This window comes from Scyliorhinus torazame, chromosome 10, assembly GCF_047496885.1.
Source record: "Scyliorhinus torazame isolate Kashiwa2021f chromosome 10, sScyTor2.1, whole genome shotgun sequence".
Taxonomy (NCBI): Eukaryota; Metazoa; Chordata; class Chondrichthyes; order Carcharhiniformes; family Scyliorhinidae; genus Scyliorhinus; species Scyliorhinus torazame.
The window spans coordinates 226,660,086-226,687,473 of NC_092716.1; the positions used below are offsets into that span (position 1 = coordinate 226,660,086).

The following is a 27,388-nucleotide window of genomic DNA, read 5'->3' on the forward strand; positions in this document are numbered from 1 at the left end:
TTGAACCTCGCTGTCGATTTATGTCTTGTTGAGAGCAAAGCTCCCTAGGTATGGATAATGGTCTACATTGTCCATGGCCTTGTCGAGGATTTTGATAATTGGGAGGCAATGCGGTGTAGCAACAACAGGTTGGTAGAGGATCGTTGACTTATGGGTGCATTGTGTAAAGCCCATGCTTTCGTACACCTTGGTGAAGGTGTGGACAATGGATTGAAGGTGTGAGCAGATGCAAACATCATCTGCATACTATTGTTTACTGACAGAGAATGGTAAACCTAGGATCTGGCCAGCAAGCAGAAGTTGAATAGATTCCCATTTGTTCTGTAGTTTAGCTCTATTCCAGCTTGCTGAAGGTGAAATGGGGCATTGCAGCAAGGAAGAGCGAGAAGAACGTTGGTGCCGTGACACAAGGAGAATTAGCTTGTTGTCCGTTGGGACTTGGGCCAAGGATTGTTTGAGGTTGGAGTAAAATCTCTCTTTGGACTGGCCTGTAGCTTCCAGTGTTGGGGTATATGCACTTAGAATAGTAATGCACAGATTCTGGGCTAGAGTGAGCCAAACCGTCATGTAGAGTTTGGTTATCTAACAAGGGGAGTCTCTGAGACTCTAAGCCATGGACACCCGTGATGGCCCAGTCACGTTCATCGGATGAATGTCGGCCATATTCCCAAAGACCTTTTGTACAGTGAACTGACCAGTGAGTTATGGCCGACTGGACATCTATACCTGTTATAAGGACACCTGCAAATGAGATATGAAGATGGCAGACATTGATATAGACAACCGCTGATGACCAGACCTCTGGAGATTGACTGTTCAGAAGGACATTGGAAGAGGTAAGAACAGAAAGTTCACCTGGTTGAGAAGAGGGTCCAGAGAAAACAGAGGCCAGTAAATCTTGCATCTTCTCAGCCCATTGCCTTCATCTGCAGCAAATGCGGCAGAGAATGCAATGTCAGAATGAGGCTCCTGAGCCCAGCAGGTAATGTTTAGCACAGAGTTCTTTTTTGTCTTTTTTTAAATTTTAGAGTACCCAATTCATTTTTTCCAATTAAGGGCCAATTTAGCGTGGCCAATCCACCGAGCCTGCATTTTTTTTTGGGTTGTGGGGGCAAAATCCACACAAGCACAAGGAGAATGTGCAAACTCCACACAGACAGTGACCCAGAGCCGGGATCGAACCTGGGCGCCATGAGGCAGCAGGGCTAACCCACTGTGCCACCGTGCTGTCCTATGTTTAGCACAGAGTTGACTACCAAGGCGTAAAACATTGTCTCACCAGACAGAAGGCTGCCAGAGGATTCAACATGAAGATGACCTACACATTGGAATAAAGATACATGAGAAATGCTCTTGAATTCTCTTTCAAGGATTTTGGTGTATCTGAACAACGGATTTCACATTCTACCGCCATTAACAGATGTTCATATAATTATTATTCCGCAAGAGACAGGATGCGGGCAAATTACTGCCTGAACGTATGTAAATTATGGTAAATACGTATTTTAGCCATGTAAAGTTTATAATGAAATGTGAAAAACCTGAATAAAAATATTTTAAAAAATACTGTTCAATTAAATTTATTTTGGCCACAAACAGTGATACCAAGCATCTCCATTCTGGTTAGGTACCGCAGTGATCAAAACTCGAAATCGCAGAACTGCAAATGATTCAGATTGATTTTACATATAGTATCACTGTGTAACTATCCTCTATTCACCATCTTTAGCATGTGAATTTACCCTGCCTTTAATTAGGAGGTATTTCTCCAGTTTAAACTCACAAAATCTATTTGCCGTGATGCATAGAAACTCTTTTTAAATAGACTATGTAGGCTGCTTGCAGTAGTGCATTATTTAAACAGTTAAATCAACTTAGTTTGGGGTACAATACATTGTTTGCCTATACTGATGCATATTAAAGGTACAATGCAGAACAAGATTCTGGTGTGCTGTTGACCAGTTATGTCTCAACAAATTCAACAACAAAAATATATACAATACGAAGAAAACTACAGCACAGGAACAGGCCCTTCAGCCCTCCAAGCCTGTGCCGACCATGCGCGTCTAACTTCAAACCTTTTACACTTCCGGCGCCCGTATCCCTCTATTCATGTATTTGTCAAGATGCCGCTTAAACGTCACTATCGTACCTGCTTCCACAACCTCCTCCAGCAGCGAGTTCCAGGCACCCACTACCCTCTGTGTAAAAAAAAAACTTAACGCGGACATCTCCTCTAAACTTTGCACCTCGCACAGTAAGCTTATGTCCCCCAGAAATTGACCCTGCCACCCTGAGAAAAAGCTTCTGACTACCCATTCTGTCCATGCCCCTCAATTTTGTACACTTCTATCAGGTCGCGCCTCGACCTCCGTCGTTCCAGTGAGAACAAACCCGGCTTATTCAACATCTCATCATAGCTAATGCACTCCATGCCAGGAAACATCCTGGCAAACCTCTTCTGTACCCTCTCCAAAGCCTCCACGTCCTTCTGGTGGTGTGGCGACCAGAATTGAACACTATATTCCAAAGTGCGGCATAGAAACTCTGTAGTAATTTATTTTGTTGTTTTTGTAGCACTCGATGACTGCTGCACTTGCTTATGGAAATAGCACACATGAAAAAAAGTAATTAACTGCATGAAGCTTTGGAGGCATTTTAACATGACACATGCAAGTTCAGAAGAAGTAGGCTTCCTTTCAATTATATAAATACTTACTCATCAAGCTCTGGAAAATTCCGGTATACCAGGTACATAACAAAAGCAGCCGAGGAGAAGGTAGAGAGTAGAATAAAGATAGACATCCGGGCTGATCCTCCCTCCAACGGTGCTTTCCCTAAAAGTACAAAACTTTGAGTAGAAAAATTCTGAAACATTAAAATCAACTAACATTCCAGAAATAATTTCCATGACAATATGGAGATTAAAATATATACCTATCAATATATTACATCCTATGATTCAATTTGGACATGCCGGTGTAACAATTCTCTCGCACCTCGTAATGCCTAGATGTTTTATCTTATAAACTCAAAATGCTGACAACTTATATTTATAAAGCACAATTAACAATTTTTTTAAAATATATTTTTAATCTTTTTCACACTTTCTCCCAAATTCACACCCACCAACAATAAACAATAATTAGTAATGAATGCAATGTCAATCCCCATATCAATAATTCCATCCTCCCACCAAACAGCATATTAACATAAACAAATAACAAAAAGGAATCAGGAATCACCCATAGTCACCATTAACACATACAGTCAGTCCTCGTGCCCCCAACCCTCGCAACCCCCCCCCCCCTCAATGTTCAATGCAATCCAATTCTCCAAATTGCACAATGAATAACTCCCATGAATATAAATATTTTAAATGCAAATTTGGAGTACCCAATTCATTTTTTCCAATTAAGGGACAATTTAGCGAGACCAATCCACCCACCCTACACATGGAATCATAGAATCACTACAGTGCTGAAGGAGACCATTCGGCCCATTGAGTCTACACCAACCCTCCAAATGAGCACCCCATCGAGGCTCCCATTCAATCCTCACCTACTCTTTTGCAAACCGAGAGGCATTCTAGCATGGCCAATCCACCCCACCCGCCCATTTTCTTTTGGCTTAAGTCACCAAGTCTGGTAAAACGTTTCTTCCTGGTTCAGCGAGATAACAAAACTTTTAGAAGAAAATATCTGCAACCTGCCATGGCTCTAAATTTTAGATGGAACAGACCTCCACGGCTTGGAACGGGCCTGTTTGACTGTTGGATGGAGAACTACCCAGTTTCCACGCTGAGTATTTCCCTCTATGGATTCTGCTGTCTACCTCGCTCAAATACCTTCTCTTTAGAAATTATCATTTTTTATAGTCCCATTGTCATCTGGTAAACAATATTTCTGATAGGGCCATTCACACCTCAATGCCACTACACTCCTGCTAATCTTGTTACTTGTCTGTTATTTTATTTTCATCTCAAGTTCACTTAATCTTGTTAACTTCACACATTTCTGACATGTCCCATTTTTCATAAAAATGAAACATCTTAATTTGAAAGACATATTCATTTTTCAATTAATTCTTACAACTATTGCAACAGTTTAAGAGCATGCACTAACAATAAAATAATAATGCAGAGAATTTACACCCAATGTTCCAAAAAACGATTTATACTCAGAATCCCCAGTGCGGGTGGAAGCCATTCGGTCCATCAAATCTGCACCAACCCGTTAAAAGAGCACCCTACCCAGACTCACTCCCCCGCCCTTTGCCCAAAACCTCACCTAACCTGCACATCCATGGACACTCAGGGGAATTTGTTAGGATGTTGTCATCGTTGTCACAGTGAGGACAACATCTTCAGTGGGCAGAAGAGAAAGCAGCCTCGAGTTAACAAAGAGATGATGGAAAGGAAAGAGTTATATTAGCAAGGACGATGTACGACTGATGTGAATCATTTCATCTCTGCTCACTTATGTAAAGCACTGAGAATACTCAGAGCGGCAAAGGTGGAAACAAAGATATTGCTATCCCCATCATTCCATTTGAATAAGATTGAATCATTTTTTGTCATGAGGTGAAATCCAAATTCTTCCAGGATCTTCTGTGTTATTTCAAATCCTTCATTTGATAATTGAGCGGCCAGTGTCTCCTCAGTTTCCTGTACTTTCCCAGCTTGATCCATTTCTTTTCAGAGTGTAGTTATTGGGTAAACTCTTTCCTCAATCTTTTCAACCCGCTTTACTTGCATGGATGTAACCTTCATCTCAACACTTTTAGCCAAGAGGATTAGAATGTCAGGATTCAGTTCAATAAGTGACTCTTTAGACATTATTTCAGTGAGTGAAATCTCAGTTTTTGCATCAAGATGCCCTGCAAGGACTACGCTTCCAAACCCAAACCTATCTTCATCCAAGTGTTATCCTGAGTAATTTTAAGTTTTGAGATCTTGAATGCAATAGTAGTTTGTTGGGCTGTGGGAGCGAATGTGCAAACTCCACACGGACAGTGATCCAGGGCCGGGATCGAACTGGGACCTCAGCGCCACGAGACATAGAATTGAAAAGATGACTGCAAGGCAAGACATAGTTAGTATCCAACTCTCATATGTCAGTATAACGCACATGGGCTGTACATCCTGATTTGCATTGGCACAATTAACAAAGCCATACCTCTAGAAATCATATTTATTCTGCTTTGTTCCCGATTTCAGTTTCTTCTTAGTAGGCTATATAATAGTAGAGATAATAACATGTTCCAGGACTTTGGCAGCTATAATTTGCTTTCAAATCCTTCCCAACTTAGCTATGTAATCTCTGCTAGAAAAAAAACCAGGAAAATAACTTATCACATCTCTCAAACCTTCCAAATTCTCACACCCAATGAATTACCTTTGTGAGGTGTTGTCAATTATCTGGATAAACATGTCAGAAGTTTACACAGCAAAAGCCCACAAACAGCAATGAGATTAATCAACATTTCAGCTCCAGAGGAATGTTAGCCAGATGAGTGCTTTTCCAACCAAAGAGATGGAATCCTTTACATCCATCTGAATGATTGGGACTGGGACAGGCAAATAGGCTCAATTAACCAGCAGATTTGCAGAAGGGTAGCTCTGACAATGCAACACACCCCAAGTAAATGAACAGGAAGATGCTTGCTACTATGTCCTTATATATATATATATATATATATATATATGTATATATGTATGTGAGAGAGAGAGAGAGAGAGAGAGAGAGAGAGAGAGAGAGAGAGAGAGAGAGAGAGAGAGAGAGAGAGAGAGAGAGAGAAAGAGAGAGAGAGAGAGAGAGAAAGAGAGAGAGAGAGAAAGAGAGAGAGGTTGTAAGAGATAGGGGCTAAATCAATGCAAGGTAAAGGAGCTAGAAAAGGGAAAGTAAAAGGTTAGGGAAGAGAGAAACAGCATTAAGAGAGGGGAAAGAAACACAAAATCAGCAATCAGTCATTAGTTAGTTGGTCATTCTGTGGTCAACGAGGGTTTGCACACATTCTTGAGCTTTCTTATTGCTCTCATCTCTTCAGCTTCGTCAGCAGCCCCGTTTCAAAAGCAGCTGCACCTTGGTGAAGCAGGGCTTGCCATCGTGGGCAGTCCAGTAGACTCCCTTTCCAACTGTTGAGGTCAAAGCCTACCTTCTTCAAGTAGGCTTTCAGGATACCTTAGAAACGTTTCCGCTGACCACCTTGTGATCTTAACACACTCCCAAAGTACAGCATAGTGCCAGTCTAGATTAGCGGGCAGCACAGTGCTTAGCACTGCTGTCTCACGGCGCTGAGGATCCGGTTTGATCCCGGCTCTGGGTCAGTGTCTGTGTGGAATTTGTACATTGTCCCCATGTTTACGTGGGTTTCACCCCCACGACCCAAAGATGTGCAGGCTAGGTGAATTGGCCATATCTTGTTATTAAAACAGTAAAAAATATACACAAGGCCAAACGCTGCAAACACTCATTTTGTGTTGGAGAAACAGGATATCCTCCATCCAGTACCAATTGTAAGGGGAGGGGGGGTGGCTACTCTGATTATTAAAATAGTTCACAACACGTTTCTACAAAAAACAAATGGTACAAGCACTAAACTTTGCGCTGGAGAGACCAGATACCCTCGCCCCTGTACCAGCAGAAGGGAAAGGAAGGGGGTGGGGGGGGGAAAGAGGGCGAGGAGTGTTGGTGAAGGGGGGGGCCCCGATAGGGCACTGCCTGAACTATCTACAGAGGCAGAAAAACAAAAGAACCTTCAATTATGATGTGCCAGATTCTGGGAGTTCCCCAGAGGGTAGTGAGGGGCGACATAGTTGTCAGGCACGAGTGATACCCGCACCCCGCTACAGAGTGTCTCGTGCACCCTGCGCTTCCGACACTGGGCGGCTGACAGCCTTTGGACAGTCGCCCTCCGGGCCTGAATCCTCCATGCTAAATTGCCCCTTAATTGGAAAAAAAAATTCAAGTCAACCTGGTTTGAGCACTAGTTAATATGATACTTGTAAATGTTTCACCAAATTTCCCATGGCTTAATTTAGTTTAAAATCACAGTTTCATAATTAATGTTAGATTACCTGTAGCAAACACACTCTTCCTTTTTCAATATAGCAAAAGTTCACATTAAAAAATGAAATTCTTCTCATCGATGGATGACAAAGTACATTTTGCATTTGTGCGTGACTGAATTCTGTTCGTAGAATTAATAAAACATCAGGGACAATCTTTTGGCAAGCTCTATGCCACAACTGCTTGAGGTGTTATTCCCATGACTGTTTATACAATCCTGTGACCAAGAATCTCAGCTGTTGACAGATACAGCTAATTGAGGCCATAATATTGAATGAAAACACAGGAACCATTTCAAGTAACCATAATCAGAAGTCAATGTAAAGAAATGGAAGGAGCTAAATTGCATTCCTGGAATGTGGAAGGCCAAACCTCCAATTGATGATCAATTCAACTGCTACTGACACCCTCACCCATGCCTTTGTTATTTCTAGACTTGATATTCCAATCATCTCCTTGTCAGCATTCCATTTTTTTTATATCCGCCATAAACTTAAAACTCATCCAAAACTCTGCAGCCAATATCCTGACTCACAGCATGTCCCAATCACTCATACAAGCTCACCAACTTACATTGGTCCTAGTTAAGCAATGCCCTAATATTGAAATTCTCACCCTTATTTTCAAATCCAAATTGCTGTACTCCTCTCCATCTCTGTAGTCTCCTCCAGCCCTTCGAAACCTCTGAGCTCCTCCAATTATGTCCTTTTGCACTTTCTCCAATTTTAATCACTTCACCGTTAACCAAAGCCTTCAGTTGCCTAAACTGTAAACTCTGGGACGCCTTAAACCTCTCCACCTCTCTCTCCTTAAAACCTCTCTCCTTGACAAAGGTTTTGGCCACGGTCCTAATATTACCGTAGGTGATTCAGTGTCAACTTTTGTTTGATAACGTTCCTGCAAAGTGCCTTGGGACATTTTACTACATTAAAGGCACTTTATAAACACAAGCTGTTGTTGTAGTTGACAATCTAACATTCTTGCCTCTTTGTTCAATATTGCACACAGATACGTGTACACCAAAATATTGCCAGTACGGATTTGTGATTCTCCGAAATGTGGATACCAGCTTGGAGCATTTACAACACTGAAGCACCAACTGTTTAATTTGATAAACAAAGATAATTAATACATTGTGAAATCAGTTAAACTAGCTCAAACTGGCTGTGCAATAGATTGATTAATTTGCGCGGTATAGCACAGGTAGAGTAGGCATTAGTTTGCCCAAATTATGTCTGGGCAATGAAAAGGTTGCACAGACATTTACTATTGTTATAAGGACAACAAAGCAGTTTTATGTTACTAGATTAATAATCTATATGCCTGGACTAATATTCCAGAAAATGAGAGTTCAAATCCCACCGTAGCCATTCGTGAATTTGAATTCAGTATTTTTACAGTAGATACGGAAATAAACTACGAAGATGGTGAATTGTTACAAAAGCCCAACTGATGCAAATGATATGCTTCAGGGAAGGAAAGCTGCTGCCCTTATCGCAATATAGAACACGAGTTCGAAAATTCATCAGCAGGGTTAAGTTCCCAGTAGTATTGTACCTTGGTGTGAATTGAGATGGGCATCTTAATTAGAATTGAAATTCCAATGATGGAATTAATTCACATTGACACATGTGCAAACAAAATGCGTTAGCACCATTTAACATTTAAAAACACAAGTTATTTGCGTTGCCATTTGATAACCTGCAGGCACCAGGGATGAACAGCTTTGTGATTGTACCTGGAAGTGATCCTGAAATACCCTTGCCCTCGTCCTCTTGACCTTGTGAACGAATGCAAAAAATATAGCAATTTTTTTCTAAAAGTTGCTGAACAGATTTGATAAAGTTCTGTTGATTATTCTTTTTGTCTATTATGTATGTACTGTGTACGTTCCGTCGGCCGCAGATAAATACTTTTCACTGTACTTCGGTACATGTGACAAAAAATCAAATCAATCAATCAAGTTAAATTTCTGATGTGGAGGTTTGAGGAACTGGAACTCAATAAAGGTATTATCTTGGAATGAGCATTGGTCCTCTAAAGAGCAAGTCTGAGGAGTTAATAATATGAAACAAGGAAATGGCAGAAGTACTTGGTGTTTGTCTTCATTCTAGAAGACTTAGAAAACTTCCCAAGAATACTTGAAATTCGAGTGGTGAAAAGAAGGGAGGAACTTAAAAAACAATCTCCATCACTGGGACAGGTACTGGAAAAACCATTAGAACTAAAGACTGACACGTCCCCAGGATCCGATGGCCTGCATCCTAGGGCTACAGAGATAGTCAATGCATTGGTTATAATCTTCCAAAATGACTGTTTCCGTAAGGTTCCCAGTGGATTGGAACAAAGCAAATGCAACACCTTTATTCAAGAAGAGTGATTCAGAAATCAGAAAACTACAGGCTAGTTAGCCTAAATTCTGTCACTGGAAAATGCCTGAATCAATTATTAAGAAAGTTATAGGAGGATAATTAGAAACTTGTGATCAGGCAGAGTCAACATGATTTTGTGAAAGGGAAATTGTGTTTAACTAATTTATTAGAGTTATTTGAGGAAATATCAAGCAAGATTGATAAAGGAGTACTTGCAGATTTAGTATTCTTGGCTTTCCAAAAGGCATTTGATAAGCTGCCACATAAAATGCTACTACAAAAAACAAAAGCTCATTGTTAGGAATAACATATTAGCATGGATAAAGGATTGGTGAGCTAACAGGAAGCAGAGAGAGCAAATGAGCGCCTCAGGGATCAATGCTGGGGTCTGAACTATTTACAATCTATATCAGTGACTTGGATGAAGAGACCGTATGTATGGTAGCTAAATTTGCTGATGACAGTAAAAGAGTCTAAGAAGAGATATAAATAGTTCAAATGAACGTGCAAAATATGTGGAAAATGGATAATGTGGGGAAATACAAACTTGTCCACTTTGGGAGGAAGAACAGAAAATCAGTATACTATTTAAATAGAGAGGGACTGTATAACGTGGAGGCATCTAGACGCCTTGATACATGAACCAGGAAAAATTAGTAAGCAGACACAGCAAGTCATCAGGAAGGCAAATGGAATGTTGCCATTTATTGCAAGGGGAATGGAATATAAAAGTAGGGAAGTTTTATTACACCTGTAAAGAACCTTTGTGAGACAACAACTGGAGTACTGTGTACAGTTTTGGTCTCCTTATTTGAGAAAGGATATAACTGCATTAGAAGCAGTTCAGAGAAAGTACGCTTGATTCATGCCTGGGATGAAGAGCTTTTCTTATGAAGAAAGGTTGAGCTTGTACCCATTAGAGTTAGATGAATGAGAGGTGATCTTATTGAAACATGCAAGATCCTGAGGGGAAATGGGATGCATCCTCAAGGCCTTTTTCCAAAGAATAGATAAAATGATTATGGTGTTTGTATGGAGGGTGAAGAATCCAAGAATCCCTAAGACACCACTGCAGAGAAGAAGCATGGGTGGCCTGACTCTTCCGAACTTGCAATACTACCACTGGGCAGCCACAGCCGAAAGGGTGAGGGGATGGGTATGGGAACCGAGCACGTATGAGTGAGGTTGGAGGAGTCCTTTTGCAGGGGTATGTCCCTCCGAGCCCTCGCCACGACAGCGCTCCCATCCCCGCCGGCAAAACACACATTCTGCTCAGTGGTGGCAGCAACACTAAGGACTTGGAACCAGATGAGACACTTTGGCTGAACCGAGATGTCCCATTGCCCCCATCTGCGGCAACCACAGGTTCCCACCAGCCATGCTAGACGCCACCTTCACAAGGTGGAGGCTGAAGGTAAGCATGCAGGTGCAGCAGGCAGTAAAGGAGGCTAATGATATGTTGGCCTTCATTGCGAGAGGTTTTGAGTACAGAAGCAGGGATGTGTTGCTTCAATTATCCAGGGCCTTGGTGAGGCCACACTTAATATTGTGTGCAGTTTTGGTCTCCTTTTCTGAGGAAGGGTGTTCTTGCTCTCGAGAGAGTGCAGCAAAGGTTTACCGGATTGATTCCAGGGATGGCGGGACTGTTATATGAGGAGAGATTGACTAGGTTAGGATTGTTCTCGCTGGAGTTCAGAAGAATGAGGGGGATCGCAGAGATTTATAAAATTCTAACAGGACTGGACAGGGTAGATGCTACCAATGGTGGGTGTCCAGAACCAAGGGGCACAGTCTGAGGATTCAGGGTAAACCATTTTGGACAGAGATGAGGAGACATTTCTTCACCCAAAAGAGTGCTGAGCCTGTGGAATTCATTACCACAGGAAATAGTTGATGCTAAAACATTGAATATATTCAAGGGGTGGCTAGATATAGCACTTGGGGAGAATGGGATCAAAGACTATGGCGAGAAAGCAGGATTAGGCTATTGAGTTAGATGATCAGCCATGATCGTGATAAATGCCGGAGCAGGCTCGAAGGGCCAAAAGACCTCCTCCTGCTCCTATCTTAGATGTATCTATGTAGGACGGGGTACGCTAGCGATTAGGGACTTTTACATGGGGGACAGACTTGCAACCTGAGAAGAGCTGATGGGGAGACTGGAACTACCGAACGGACAGGAACTCTGACATTTCCAAGTCAAAAACTTTCTCCGCAAGGAGACAACGAGGTACCCGAGAGACACAATGTTGGAGGAGCTACTGGATGCAGACAGTATGGAAAAAGAGAACAGCAGGGACATATACAGATGACTTTTAGAAAGGGCGAAAGCACCACTGGATGGAAGACAGAAGTGAGAGGATGAACTAGAGACGGAAGTAGGGTGAGGACTCTCTGGAACGAAACACTAAGTAGGGCCAATTCCACCTCCTCCTGAACAAGGCTAAGCCTCATGCAGTTTAAAGTGGTACACAGAGCACACCTAACCAGAACCCGAACGAGCAGGTTCTTCCCGGAGGTGGAAGACAAGTATGAACAGTGCCAGAGGGGCCCGGCCAACCTCACCCACATGTTCTGGGCATTTGTCGGGTTCTGGACAGCCCCCTTCGAGGCGCTGTCCAAGTTGTTAGGGGGGAATTTGCGCCAGAGTGCCAGTCTTCGGGTTATCGGACCAGCCAGAACTCCATATGGGGAAGGGGGTCAACGCCCTTGCATTTGCTTCCTTAATCCACCGCCAGAGAATCCTGCTCGGCTGGCGGTCAGCAGCACCACCCATAGCTGCAAACTGGCTGGCAGACCTGTCGGAATTTCTCCATCTGGAGAAGACAAATACACCATCCGAGGGTTGGACGATGGCTTCCACAAAGCTTGGGGGTAATTCATCAGCCTGTTCCAAGACCTGTTTGAAGCGAATAATGGATAGGAAGCGGCGGGGCAACAAATATAAAAGAACAAACAAAGAACAAAGAAATGTACAGCACAGGAACAGGCCCTTCGGCCCTCCAAGCCCGTGCCGACCATGCTGCCCGACTAAACTACAATCTTCTACACTTCCTGGGTCCGTATCCTTCTATTCCCATCCTATTCATATATTTGTCAAGATGCCCCTTAAATGTCCCTATCGTCCCTGCTTCCACTACCTCCTCCGGTAGCGAGTTCCAGGCACCCACTACCCTCTGCGTAAAAGATTTGCCTCGTACATCTACTCTAAACCTTGCCCCTCTCACCTTAAACCTATGCCCCCTAGTAATTGACCCCTCTACCCTGGGGAAAAGCCTCTGACTATCCACTCTGTCTATGCCCCTCATAATTTTGTATACCTCTATCAGGTCTCCCCTCAACCTCCTTCGTTCCAGTGAGAATAAACCGAGTTTATTCAACCGCTCCTCATAGCTAATGCCCTCCATACCAGGCACCATTCTGGTAAATCTCTTCTGCACTCTCTCTAAAGCCTCCACATCCTTCTGGTAGTGTGGCGACCAGAATTGAACACTATACTCCAAGTGTGGCCTAACTAAGGTTCTATACAGCTGCAACATGACTTGCCAATTCTTATACTCAATGCCCCGGCCAATGAAGGCAAGCATGCCGTATGCCTTCTTGACTACCTTCTCCACCCGTGTTGCCCCTTTCAATGACCTGTGGACCTGTACTCCTAGATCTCTTTGACTTTCAATAGGCTTGAGGGTTCTACCATTCACTCTATATTCCCTACCTGCATTAGACCTTCCAAAATGCATTACCTCACATTTGTCCGGAATAAACTCCATCTGCCATCTCTCCGCCCAAGTCTCCAGACAATCTAAATCCTGCTGTATCCTCCAACAGTCCTCATCGCTATCCGCAATTCCACCAACCTTTGTGTCGTCTGCAAACTTACTAATCAGACCAGTTACATTTTCCTCCAAATCATTTATATATACTACAAAGAGCAAAGCTCCCAGCACTGATCCCTGTGGAACACCACTGGTCACAGCCCTCCAATTAGAAAAGCATCTCTCCATTGCTACTCTCTGCCTTCTATGGCCTAGCCAGTTCTGTATCCACCTTGCCAGCTCACCCCTGATCCCGTGTGACTTCACCTTTTGTACTAGTCTACCATGAGGGATCTTGTCAAAGGCCTTACTGAAGTCCATATAGACAACATCTACTGCCCTACCTGCATCAATCATCTTAGTGACCTCCTCGAAAAACTCGATCAAGTTAGTGAGACACGACCTCTCCTTCACAAAACCGTGCTGCCTCTCACTAATACGTCCATTTGCTTCCAAATGGGAGTAGATCCTGTCTCGAAGAATTCTCTCCAGTAATTTCCCTACCACTGAAGTAAGGCTCACCGGCCTGTAGTTCCCGGGAATATCCTTGCTATCCTTCTTAAACAGAGGAACAACATTGGCTATTCTCCAGTCCTCCGGGACATCCCCTGAAGACAGCGAGGATCCAAAGATTTCTGTCAAGGCCTCAGCAATTTCCTCTCCAGCCTCCTTCAGTATTCTGGGGTAGATCCCATCAGGCCCTGGGGACTTATCTACCTTAATATTTTTTAAGACACCCAACACCTCGTCTTTTTGGATCACAATGTGACCCAGGCTATCTACACCCCCTTCTCCAGACTCAACATCTACCAATTCCTTCTCTTTGGTGAATACTGATGCAAAGTATTCATTTAGTACCTCCCCATTTCCTCTGGCTCCACACATAGATTCCCTTGCCTATCCTTCAGTGGGCCAACCCTTTCCCTGGCTACCCTCTTGCTTTTTATGTACGTGTAAAAAGCCTTGGGATTTTCCTTAACCCTATTTGCCAATGACTTTTCGTGACCCCTTCTAGCCCTCCTGACTCCTTGCTTAAGTTCCTTCCTACTTTCCTTATATTCCACGCAGGCTTCATCTGTTCCCAGCCTTTTAGCCCTGACAAATGCCTCCTTTTTCTTTTTGACGAGGCCTACAATATCACTCGTCATCCAAGGTTCCCGAAAATTGCCGTATTTATCTTTCTTCCTCACAGGAACATGCCGGTCCTGTATTCCTTTCAACTGCCACTTGAAAGCCTCCCACATGTCAGATGTTGATTTGCCCTCAAACATCCGCCCCCAATCTATGTTCTTCAGTTCCCGCCTAATATTGTTATAATTAGCCTTCCCCCAATTTAGCACATTCATCCTCGGACCACTCTTATCCTTGTCCACCAGTACTTTAAAACTTACTGAATTGTGGTCACTGTTACCGAAATGCTCCCCTACTGAAACATCTACCACCTGGCCGGGCTCATTCCCCAATACCAGGTCCAGTACCGCCCCTTCCCTAGTTGGAAATATGAGCCACCAGGGCCACACAAAGCAGACAGGAACAAAAGGGGAGTGGGGGAGGACACCAGGAGGGTACCCAAGGAGGCTCCCCCCCATTCCCCACAAAGCCACAAAAGAACAAAATGTATGACAGATAATACATCTACAGTGGAGGGAAGGGCCTATGACAGAGCCCAAACAGCAGAAGGGGGGGGGGGAAGGAAAAGCATGTAAATTATAAATAACAACTATTTCAATCATCTCCTGTATAGTGTACAAATGTAAAATTCAATAAAAATATTTATTTAAAAAAAGATCCTGAGGGGACTTGATAGGTTGGATACCAGAAGAATGTTTCCTCTCATCGGGAGTGAATAGAACTAGGCAGCGCAGTTTAAAAATAAGGTGGAGATGTGCTGAATTATTTTCTCTTGATGGAACCAGAAAGCAATGGAGGCTGAATCATTGCATCTATTCAAGACTGAGTTAGATAGACAAGGGAATCAAAGATTGGGGCAAGGGGACGCAGACAGGAAAGTGGAGTGGAGATCACAATCAGATCAGCCATGGGGCGGTGGGATTCTCCAATCCCGTGGCAGAGTGTCCACGCCATTGTAAACGCTGTCGCGTTTTACGAAGGCGTGAACGGGCCGCTCCTACGACCAATTCTGGCCCCTACAGGGGGCCAGCACAGTGCTGGAGCAGTTCGCGCCGCTCCAGCTGCAGATCCCAGCATGAATTGTGCGCCGTGGGATCCGCGCATGCGCAGGCGGCAACGAGGACATACGCAGTGGCCTCCTTCAACCCGCCGGGCCCGACGCAACATGGCGCAGGGCTACAGGGGCCTGTAGGAAAGGAGGCCCCCAGCCACAGAGGCCAGCCGCCGATTGGTGGGTCCCGATCGCAGGCCATGCCACATCAGAGGCCCCACCCCCCACAGGCCGCCACCCGACCCTTACATGGCAAGGTCCCGCCGGCCCAGAGCAGGTTAGACCGGCGCTGGCGGGACCCGGCTCTTTTCTTACGGGCGCTTGGCCCGTCAGGGCTGGATAATCGGCGGGCCGGCCTTGTGGAGCAGCCCGCGACCGGCGCCGCGCCAACCACGCCGGCGCCAATTCTCCGCACTGCGGAGAATCGCATGCCGGCCTCGGGACGGCGTGGCCCGTCCGCGGGGATTCTCCGGCCCGGCACAGGGCTGGGAGAATCCCGCCCATGGTGTTATTGGACAGCACAGAAGTACAGTGGTTAGCACTGCTGCCTCACAGTGCCAGGGACCTGGATGCAATTCCAGTCTCGGGTGACTGTGTGGTGTTTGCACTTTCTCCCCTGTCTGCGTGGGTTTCCTCCTGTTGCTCTGGGTTCCTCCCATAGGGGAGGAACAACGTGTATGACCCGCACTCCAACAGGTGTTTGTCCTTTTTAGGGATCAGCGATATTGAGGCCTGGGCCAGCGTGTAGTGAGTCATTGAACATCTCCCGCAGATGCAGGACCAGTACTGCCACAAATTTGTGATAGGAGTCCACTGGGAATCCGTCTGGACCCGGTGCCTTCCCTGACTGCATGGAGTTGATACTTCCCATTTATTTCCCCCAGTGCTTCCAATCCCGGTTTTCTTTCCTCCCCCACGACTGGAATGTCCAGTCTGTCAAGAATCGGTCTCATCTTCGAGTCCCCCTATGGGGGTTTAGAGATATACAGCTCCCGGACGTAGGTTGCAAAGGCCTTGTTGATCTTGTCTGGGGCCGTGGCTAGTCTGCCGTTTTTATCTTTTATTTGCACTATTTACTCGTGGCTGCCTGCTTTCTCAGCTGGTGAGCCAGCAGGAAGCTGGCCTCGTCTCCATGCTCATAAAAGGTCCCCCGTGTCTGGCAGAGTTGGTGCACTGCTTTCCCAATGGAGAGATCAAATTCCATTTGTAATTTTTTTCCTCTCCGTCAGTAGTTCCACGATCGGAGCCGTGGAGTACCATCGATCTACATCCAGTATGGAGTTGACCAACTGTAGCCTGGACGTCCTCTCCTTTTTGTTCTAAGCACCCTATATGTGATTATTTCTCCCCTTATCACCGTTTTCAGTACATCCCAGAACGTGGAGGGTGAGACCTCCCTATTCTGGTTGCAGATCATGGACGCTACCCTGAGGAACACGGTGCAGCAATGTCCTGGGACTGAGGTGATTGACCTCCAACAAGCACAACCATCTTTTGCTTGTTAGGTGAATTGGACATTCTGAATTCTCCCTCAAGTGTACAGGTGCCGGACAGTGGCGACTCGGGGATTTTCACAGCAACTTCATTGCAGTGTTAATGCAAGCCTACTTGTGACACTAATAAAAGATTAAGCATAACCATCAATCAGCAGAGCTGGTCAGACCACATCAACAATCATTGGGCTTCACTCAACTCTGCCAAAACTAAAAGTGCATTGGGATATTCGGAGGTTATGAAGGCACGATATAATTTCTATTATTTTCCATCTGCACACTGGCCCTTTGCAACATAATTTGCAGACATGGTGTAAACTTTCAGTGGCATCCAGCTTGACCTCACCAACATATATCTTGACCACTGTACTGACAAAACTGCTTTTACCAGACTCTCCTCCAGCTAGCTAGACAATTGGGAGTTCAAAGCCGTCATTTCAGTCATCACCATAAACTCCATTCCCTTGTCACGGTTTCCTGTTCGACCCAAAGACAAGCTGCTGGCATCAGAACCCCATCAGGGAAGCTGCCAAACACTCACTCAGACCTCAGCAACCTGCAGACTCGACTATTCCAATTCTTTCCAGTCCCGTTCCCAGAGACTGAGAGATCTTGTAGCCCAATTCCGCTTACCCGCAGACCGATATAAACCGCGAGTGCCTCGCGCGCACCTTCTCCCCCTCGTTACCTTGAGCAGCCTCGCCGTCAGCCGCGGTGCCCAGCGGCGCCGCTTCCTCCTGGGGAGCATCATTCAAAACCACGCCGGATCGCCTCAACACTTCACCAGTCCTCTTTATGGCCATTTTCCTGCGCTGTAAAGACCGAATCCGCCGGTGGACAAGAGATTGACGCCAGTCACAGTCCAGCACTTCTGCCCTTTCACCTTTCACACAACAACACGCATGTGCAAGAGCGACCACCTTCTGCCCAACGGACGTGTCAAGCGCTCTAGCACTGCTGTGGCCTGGCGGTGTCACTGCTAGTGCACCGTCTGTGCCCCCCCCCCCCCCCCCCCCCACTGTTCAATCCTGCATTGAGGTCTGAACTTCTTTCTGCAACCAACAAATAAAACCAAGGCTTTGACGCTTTAAAATTCACTTGATTTCATAATAACAAACTATATTTGAATTACATATGTGGTTTATTTATCGTCAATGCCTGGCAGACGCTTGCTCAGAAGAGACCTACTTGGAGGAACCTCCCGATTGAAGGGACACAATTCTTCGAGAATACCGCACCACAGGACAAGGTCCGGGAAAGGAATGCCAGCGATCTTGAATCCAATGACCAATCCCACCTCCCGGAAACGCCTGCTAAGTGTACGGACGGGGGTGCGGCTCTAGGATCGGACTCAACAGCCACGCAAAGACTCAGAGAACCCATGATCAGTGATATGGACAATCTGACGCGGAAGAGAGTGGTCGCTGAAGAAGATATTTCACATCACAAAAGATAAATGAGAGATTGGTGATAACCCAAAATTCTTCCAAACCAGCTCATCTTCAATGGATCTATTTGATAAGTGTCCCAGACCTAAATGATAACCCCACCTGATTAGCGTCCCTCCGGGAGGAACAAATGAAACCACATAAAACTCAAATGATGACCCCCAACCGAATGTCCCCCTTTTACCTCAATAACAAGTGTTTGCCATTTATGTCACTGGAGTCAGGGAAAGTCCCAGAGGATTGGAAAATCGCTGTTGTAACCCCCCTGTTCAAGAAGGGAACAAGGAAAAAGATGGAAAATTATAGGCCAATTAGCCTAACCTCGGTTGTTGGCAAGATTCTAGAATCCATTGTTAAGGATGAGATTTCTAAATTCTTGGAAGTGCAGGGTCGGATTAGGACAAGTCAGCATGGATTTAGTAAGGGGAGGTCATGCCTGACAAACCTGTTAGAGTTCTTTGAAGAGATAACAAATAGGTTAGACCAAGGAGAGCCAATGGATGTTATCTATCTTGACTTCCAAAAGGCCTTTGATAAGGTGCCTCACGGGAGACTGCTGAGTAAAATAAGGGCCCATGGTATTCGAGGCAAGGTACTAACATGGATTGACGATTGGCTGTCAGGCAGAAGGCAGAGAGTTGGGATAAAAGGTTATTTTTCGGAATGGCAACCGGTGACGAGTGGTGTCCCGCAGGGTTCAGTGTTGGGGCCACAGCTCTTCTCTTTATATATTAACGATCTAGATGATGGGACTGGGGGCATTCTGGCTAAGTTTGCCGATGATACAAAGATAGGTGGAGGGGCAGGTAGTCTGGAGGAGGTGGGGAGGCTGCAGAAAGATTTAGACAGTTTAGGAGAGTGGTCCAAGAAATGGCTGATGAAATTCAACGTGGGCAAGTGCGAGGTCTTGCACTTTGGAAAAAAGAATAGAGGCATGGACTATTTTCTAAACGGTGACAAAATTCATAATGCTGAAGTGCAAAGGGACTTGGGAGTCCTAGTCCAGGATTCTCTAAAGGTAAACTTGCAGGTTGAGTCCGTAATTAAGAAAGCAAATTCAATGTTGTCATTTATCTCAAGAGGCTTGGAATATAAAAGCAGGGATGTACTTCTGAAGCTTTATAAAGCATTAGTTAGGCCCCATTTAGAATACTGTGAGCAATTTTGGGCCCCACACCTCAGGAAGGACATACTGGCACTGGAGTGGGTCCAGCGGAGATTCACACGGATGATCCCAGGAATGGTAGGCCTAACATACGATGAACGTCTGAGGATCCTGGGATTATATTCATTGGAGTTTAGGAGGTTGAGGGGAGATCTAATAGAAACTTACAAGATCATGAATGGCTTAGATAGGGTGGACGTAGAGAAGTTGTTTCCATTAGCAGGGGAGACTAGGACCCGGGGGCACAGCCTTAGAATAAAACGGAGTCACTTTAGAACAGAGGTGAGGAGAAATCTCTTCAGCCAGAGAGTGGTGGGTCTGTGGAATTTATTGCCACAGAGGGCGGTGGAGGCCGGGACGTTGAGTGTCTTTAAGACAGAAGTTGATAAATTCTTGATTTCTCGAGGAATTAAGGGCTATGGAGAGAGAGCGGGTAAATGGAGTTTATTATGCTCCATTATGTAATTATGCTCAAAGGTGAATTAAAACTGTTATTTTAGGTATTGGTTGAGGCTCAAGTACTCTCACCTTTGAGTAGGAAGGATGAATGTTCAAGTCCCACTCCAGACTTCAGCATATAATGTAGACTGAAAATCCTGGACAGGACTGCATTGTTCAAAGTGCTGTTTTTTTTGGATGAGATGTTAAACTGAGGCCCCAACCTGGTCCCCAGGTCCTGTGGGAAGCGGACATAAAACATCCCGCATCTCTATGGGTAGGGGAGTTCTCCTGGCCTTTACTTAATGCTTGATTATCAACACCAATAGAATAGATAGTCTGGTCAGAGGTGCCCAACCTATCACCCGTTCTCACTATGCTTTGTATCCCTTTGGCCACCTGACCACAGGCCCAGATGAGATGCATCCCAGACTGCTATGTAATAATAATCTTTATTATCGTCACAAGTAGGCTTACATCAATACTGCAATTAAATTACTGTGAAAATCTCCTAGTCACCACACTCCGGTGCCTGTTCGGGTACACTGAGGGAGAATTCAGAATGTCCAATTCACCTAACAACCACGACTTTCGGGACTTGTGGGAGGAAACCGGAGCACCCAGAGGAAACCCACAGACACCAGGAGAACATGCAGACTCTGCACCAACAGTGACCCAAGCTGGGAATTGAACCCTGGTCCCTGGTGCTGTGAAGCAATGGTGCTACCCACTGTGCTACTGTGTGAGACAAGAGAGGAGAGTTCAGGGGCTCTGACGTTAATTTTCAAATCCTCTCTGGCCACAGGTGAGTGCCAGAAGACTGGAGGACAGCTAATGTGGTACCATTATTCAAGAAGGGAAGTAGGGAAGAACCAGATAATTACAGACCAGTGAGTCTAGCATCAGTGGTCAGCAAATTATTTGAAAAAGTTCTGAGGAAAGGCAAGTATTAATCAAGGACAGTCAGCATGCTTTGTCAAGGGTATATATGTTTCACAAATTTGCTTGAATTTTTCGAGGAGGTGACTAGGTGTGTAGATGAGGGCAGTGCAGTTGATGTAGTCGACGTGGACTTCAGTCAGGCTTTTAACAAGGTCCCACATGGGAAACTGATCAAGAAGGTAAGAGCCCATGGGATCCAGGGAAATGTGGCAAATTGGATCCAAAATTGAATTAGTGGCAGGAGGCAGAGGGTGATAGTTGAAGGATGTTTTTCTGACTGGAAGCCTGTGTACCGCAGGGATTGGTGCTGGGTCCCTTGCTGTTTGTGGTGTGCATTAATGATCTAGACGTGAGTATGGGTTGTATAATCAGTAAGTTTGCAGATGGCACAAAAATGGTGGTGTGGTAAATAGCAAGGAGGCAGCCTTAGATTACAGGATAATATAGATGGACTGGTCAGATGGGCACAACAGTGGCAAATGGAATTTAACCCTGAAAAATGTGAGATGATGCATTTTGGGAGGACTGACAAGATACGGAATTAACAATGAACGGTAGGATGCTCAGAAGTACAGAGGACCAGAGGGATCTTGGGGTGCATGTCCATAGGTCCCTGAAGGCATCAGGACAGGTAGATAAGGTGGTTAAGAAGGCATTATGCGATGCTCATCTTTATTAGCTGAGGCGTAGAATATATGAGCAGGGAGGTTATGATGGAGTTGTATAAAACACTCGTTAGGCCACAGTACTGGAGTACTGTGCAGCTCTGGTCACCACACTACGGGAAGGATGTAATTGAACTAGAAAGGGCGAAGAGGAGCTTCACCAGGATGTTGCCTTTGCTGAGCATTTCAGCTATGAACAGAGGCTGGTTAGGCTGGGGTTATTTCCCTTAGAGCAGAGAAGGCTGAGGGGGAACCTGACTGAGGTGTACAAAATTATGAAGGACATAAGTAGAATAGAAAGGAAGAAACTTTTCCCTCAATAGAGGGGTCAATAACCAGTGGATATAGATTTAAGGTAATGGGCAGGAGATTTGAAGGGGATCTGAGGGAAGACTTTTTCACCCAGAGGGTGGTGGGAATCTGGAACTCACTGCCTGAAAGGGTGGTAGAGGCGGGAACCCTCACAACATTTAAGAAGCATTCAGATGAGCACTTGAAACCCACAGCATACAAGGCTACGGACCAAATGCTGGAAAATGGGATTTGAATAGGCAGGTGCTTCATGGCCGGCACAGACACGATAAGCCAAAGGGCCTCTTACTGTGCTGCAACGCTCTACGACTCGATGACCACATAGCATATTCATTGCCTTGTTTGTGATGCTCTTGAATTATAAAATATATTGAAAATCATTCCATTTAGATGGTTTTTTTTTGAAGCACGATTACTGTTTGCAATGCAATGACACATGTAAAATTCTGACACCCCACCAGGAGAATCATTTTAACTGCAATGATGGAGATTAAATTGCAACATGAGGATGTCTAACTTCAATACATTAATTTGCAAACTTACTCATAGAATATATTTAAAAATGCTATCTCTTGATGCAATTATCTTGAACCCTCAGGCAGTGGTTAGCAACTGAGGAAGTTATGAGTTTTCTGAGGCTGAACCACAGATATCAGCTTATTCATAAGTATTGCACTCCCGGCTCCTCTGCCACCCCAAATATTGCGAGCCCCCAGCCCGGTTTGACCCTGGATCCTACCACCCTCGACACAGTCCTCGCTACACCCTTCCAAGATTCCTCCAGCGCTGGGCATGCCCAGAACATATGGGTGTGATTTGCCGGACTCCCTGAGCACCTAACACACCTGTCCTCACCCCCAAAGAACCTGCTCATCCTTGTCCCGGTCATGTGTGCCCTGTGCAGCACCTTAAACTGTATGAGGCTGAGCCTCGCGCATGAAGAGGAAGAGTTCACCCTCCCTAGGGCATCTGCCCACGTCCCCTCTTCGATCTCCTCTCCCAACTCCTCCTCCCACTTACCTTTCAACTCCACCACCGAGGCCTCCTCCTCCTCCTGCATCACAACTTACCACTTACCATTATGTACCTACCGCCATTATCTGCCACAATGCTCGACGCCTCGAATAACACCTTCTTTCCCACCAAGATCGCCACCCCTCGATTTTTGGCATCTAGCCCTGAGTGAAACACCTGACCTACCCACCCTTTTCTCAGTCTTGCCTGGTCTGCCACCTTCAGGTGTGTCTCCTGGAGCATAACCACATCCGCCTTGAGCCCCTTCAGGTGCGCGAACACGCGGGCCCGCTTAACCGGCCCATTCAGTCCCCTTACATTCCAGGTTATCAGCCGGATTAGGGGGCTACCCGCCCCCCTCCCCAGCTGACTAGCCATGACCCCTCCTCGGCCAGCCACGCGCCCGCACCCCACACCCGGCCCGTTCCCCACAGCGGCATACCCCCGTCTTGACCCACCCCACTCGCTCCAGCTCCTCCTTGATCTTAGCAGCAGCAACTCGATCCCCCCCCGCCCCCCCGGCTAGGACCCATCCTAGCTGGTTTACTCCCCCCATTGCACTTCCGCAAGTCAGCTGACACCTGCTGACCCCGGCCACTCCCGCCTCCCCTTCGACTCCTCCCATTGTGTGGCACACTCTCCTCTCCCGCTCCCCATTCACAGGCTCTCCCCCTCCGTTCTAAGCACGGGAAACAATCCTCGCTTCCCCGCCCCGGTCCCGCACCCCACAGTCTTCGGCGCGGGAAAAAAATCCCGCGCTCTCCACCTACCAGGCCCCGCCACCAACCAAAACAGTGCCCAACCCGCCCCATCCACCGTCCCCAACCCGAAAGAGAAAAACACAGAGAAAAATAAACCCAAAACAAAAATAGGCATAACATATCCACCGCAGTCCCCAATCGCCCATCCCGACCCTCAGTCTGTGTGCAGCTTCTCGGCCTGAACAAAGGCCCACGCCTCCTCCGGAGACTCAAAATAATGGTGCCGGTCCTTGTAGGTAACCCACAATCGCGCCGGCTGCAACATGCCAAACTTCACCCCCTTCCTGTGCAGCACCGCCTTCGCTCGATTGTACCCAGCCCTCCTCTTCGCCACCTCCGCACTCCAGTCCTGATATATCCGAACCTCCGCGTTCTCCCACCTGCTGCTCCTCTCCTTCTTGGCCCACCTGAGCACACACTCCCGATCGACGAACCGATGGAACCGCACCAGCACCGCCCGCGGAGGCTCGTTAGCCTTGGGCCTCCTTGCCAACACTCTATGGGCCCCTTCCAGCTCCAGGGGCCCCTGGAAGGACCCCGCTCCCATCAGCGAGTTTAACATGGTGACCACATAGGCCCCCACGCCCGGCCCCTCCAGCCCCTCCGGGAGGCCCAGAATCCGCAGATTCTTCCGCCTCGACCGATTCTCCATCTCCTCGAACCGCTCCTGCCATTTCTTGTGGAGCGCCTCGTGCGCCTCCACCTTTACCGCCAGGGCTAAGATCTCGTCCTCATTGTCAGAGATCTTTTGTTGAGCCTCTCGGATCGCCACCCCCTGGGCCGTCTGTGTCTCCAGCAGCTTATCAATAGAAGCCTTCATCGGCTCTAGCAGGTCCGTTTTAATCTCTCTGAGGCAGCGCTGGATACCCTCCTGTTGCTCCTCCGCCCACTGCCTCCACGCTGCCTGGTCTCCGCCCACCGCCATTTTGTCCTTCTTCCCTCCCTTCTTCTGGTCCACCACCACCTTTTTTGTCACCCCGCTCCTAGTTAAAGCCATAGACTGACGGGGAACTATTATTAACTCCTTCCCACACCGGGAAACGTCGAAAAAGTGCTCTTTGGGGCCCTGAAAAGAGCCCAAAAGTCTCGAGAGGGAATCCTTTTGGCAGTGTTCGCTTCACCAATCTGCCCCAAAATGTCCGTGGAAACTCCTGAAAAAGGTCTAAGTGTCCGTTCCAGATGGGAGCTGCCGAATGCGTGACCTACTCCTCCATGGCCGCCACCGGAAGCCTCGTCCCCGCTTCTTCAGTGGCCCTGGTGAGATCTTTTCACAGTTGTTCCCTCTGCTGTTAGAATTCACTTTTGATAAAGGTCCTCAGGTCAGTTTGTAGCTTTAGGTTTGCCCTTCCCCCGCTTGCATGCTGGAAGGGGCCCTGTTTATCCTGTTGCAGCCAAATCTTCCACTGCTTCTGCCGGGCCTGGCAGCCAAAAGACACAACACTCCTGGGGGACACCGTCAGGGGAGTGTTGCAGTCCTCTTGCCACACCGGGAAATGTCAAACAAATGCCGTGGGGGCCCTGCAAAAGAGCCCAAAAGTCCGTTCCAAGCGGGAGCTACCGAATATGCGACCTAGCTCTGCATAGCCGCACCCGGAAGTGATTAACTACTTTTTAAATGCAGTTGCTATTGATTTGTTGGCAAAATCGGCAGACAAATTATGTGCAACAAGATTCCAAAAAGCCATGAAATTAATTCCATGATTCATTTTTGGTGGTATTATTGGGGTATAAAAGTTATCCAGGAAATCCTCATCCTGTTTCTTCAAATAACACAGTTCAGCATAAACAGGGTTGCAATTTAATGTTTCGTCTGAAATACGAACTCCTCGCATATTGCAGCCCTACCTCCGCAGTCCATTGGAGTGTCAGCCTGAATTATGTGCTTGAGTCCTGAAGTAAGGCTTGAGCATAGAAATACTCTGACTCAGAGTTGAGAATGTTATCATAAACCAAGGCTGACACAAACAAATCCAGAAACATAGGACATACGTGTAATGAAAACAGTTTTCATCAATGTGAAATGGACAAATATTTGCATTTTATGTGACTTTACGTAGACAGGATATATGTCATTTAAAAATTGTTTTTTAGCTTGCTGTATTTTAAAAATTGTTCCTTGTCTCTGTATCAGATATAAGATCAATACAGACAATTGTTCCGCCATTTTTATGGTTTCAGTGAGAAGCAGCTGGGTTGGCTTATTAATTCTGATGCTTTTAATCAGAAATAAATCATTTGGTGCATCAAACCCTAAAGATTCATTCCCAACACCACTGGCGCACAGTGCCTGCAGTGTGTCCCATCTACACATTGCAAGCAGCAACACACCAAGACTTCTATGTCAGCACCTCTGAAACCCACAACCTCTACTAATTAGATCAGGGAAGTCACGCATCGGAACACCACCACCTCCAAGATCATCTTCAAGTCTTCATATCATCCTGACTTGGAAATATATTGCCTTGTTCCTTCATCATTGCTGGGTCAAAATTCTGAAACTCCATATTTAACAACACCTCATGTGTATCTTCACCGCGTGCACTGCAGACGTTCAAGGGGGTTGCACACCATTTCCTTCTTAGGTGCAGTTGGGGTTACATGGTGGGTGCTGGCCTTGCCAGCAATGTACATACTCCATGAATTAATAAAATAAATCTATGCCAGTTCATTTGACTATAAAGCTCACCAATGGTTGAATCAATTCTATTCCTCAGTTAATATCAATATTTTCCAGCAAGAATCATTTGACTTGATGGCCCTGAGGTCAATTGTGTCAGTGCATTTGCTTTTTAAAATGTTTTCATGGAACGTGGGCGTTGCTGGCTAGGCCAGCATTTTTAATGTCCTGCCCGAATTGTCCTAGAGAAGGTGGTGGTGAGCTGCCTTCTTGAACTGCGACAATCCATGTGGTGTAGGAACACCCACAGTGCTGTTAGGGAGGGAGTTCCAGGATTTTGACTCATCGACCGTGAAGTAATGGTGATATAATTCCATGTCAGGAGGGTGTGTGACTTGGAAGGTGGTGGTGTTCTCATGCATCTGCTGCACTTGTCCTTGCGGGTGGGAAAGGGCTGTTGAAGGAGAGTTGCTGTGATGCATCTTGTAGATGGTACATACTGCTGCCAATGTGCCGGGAGTGAATGTTGTAAGAGGATGGGGTGTCCTGAAAGGGTGTTACTGGAGCTGCACTTATCCAGGCCAGTGGGGAGTATTCCATCACACGTAGATGATGGACAGGTTTTAGGGAGTTAGGATCTGCTCGTGTAAGCACAGTATTTATATGGTGAGTCCAGTTTAGATTCTGGCCAATGGTAATCCCCAGGATGTTGATGGTAGTGCCATTCAGTGATGGCAATGCCTTTGAATGCCATGAGGAGATAGTTGGATTCTGTCTTGTTGGAGAGATGCCTGGGTCCTTGTGTGAGGTGAATAGTTGCTTGCAATTTATCAGTCCAAAGCCTGGATATTGTCCAGGTCTTACTGCATTTGGACGTGGACTGCTTCTGTGTCTTAAGAAGTGGCAAATATGGCTGAACGTTGTGCAATCATCAGCGGACATCCCCACATCTGACCATATGATGGAAGAAAGGTCATCCAAGTGGGCACTGATGAGCAATGGAACTGAGAACTTGCAGCTGCGATGCCCACGGTCCACACGCTGCTGTTGCACACTAAGCCAATGAAAAGGAAAAAAGTCACAAGGTGGGGGGG

General features: G+C 46.1%; 1 protein-coding gene across 2 annotated transcripts in view; it reads right to left on the reverse strand.

The window, feature by feature from the left end:
* Nucleotides 1–17,834, reverse strand: part of tmem41b (transmembrane protein 41B) — a 64,721-nt gene extending 46,887 nt beyond the window's left edge. The window contains exons 1-2 of one of the 2 annotated variants that reach the window (XR_011933110.1): nt 17,621–17,834; nt 2,720–2,837 (exon numbers count right to left, since the gene is read on the reverse strand). Coding sequence is in view for 1 of the 2 variants with exons in the window: in XM_072466514.1 (XP_072322615.1) it covers nt 2,720–2,837; nt 17,621–17,735 (233 nt within the window). In the remaining variant the exon portion in view is untranslated. The remainder of the gene's footprint in view (nt 1–2,719; nt 2,838–17,620) is intronic. The other variant, XM_072466514.1, reaches the window with a different exon arrangement.
* Nucleotides 17,835–27,388: the final 9,554 nt, after the last annotated feature.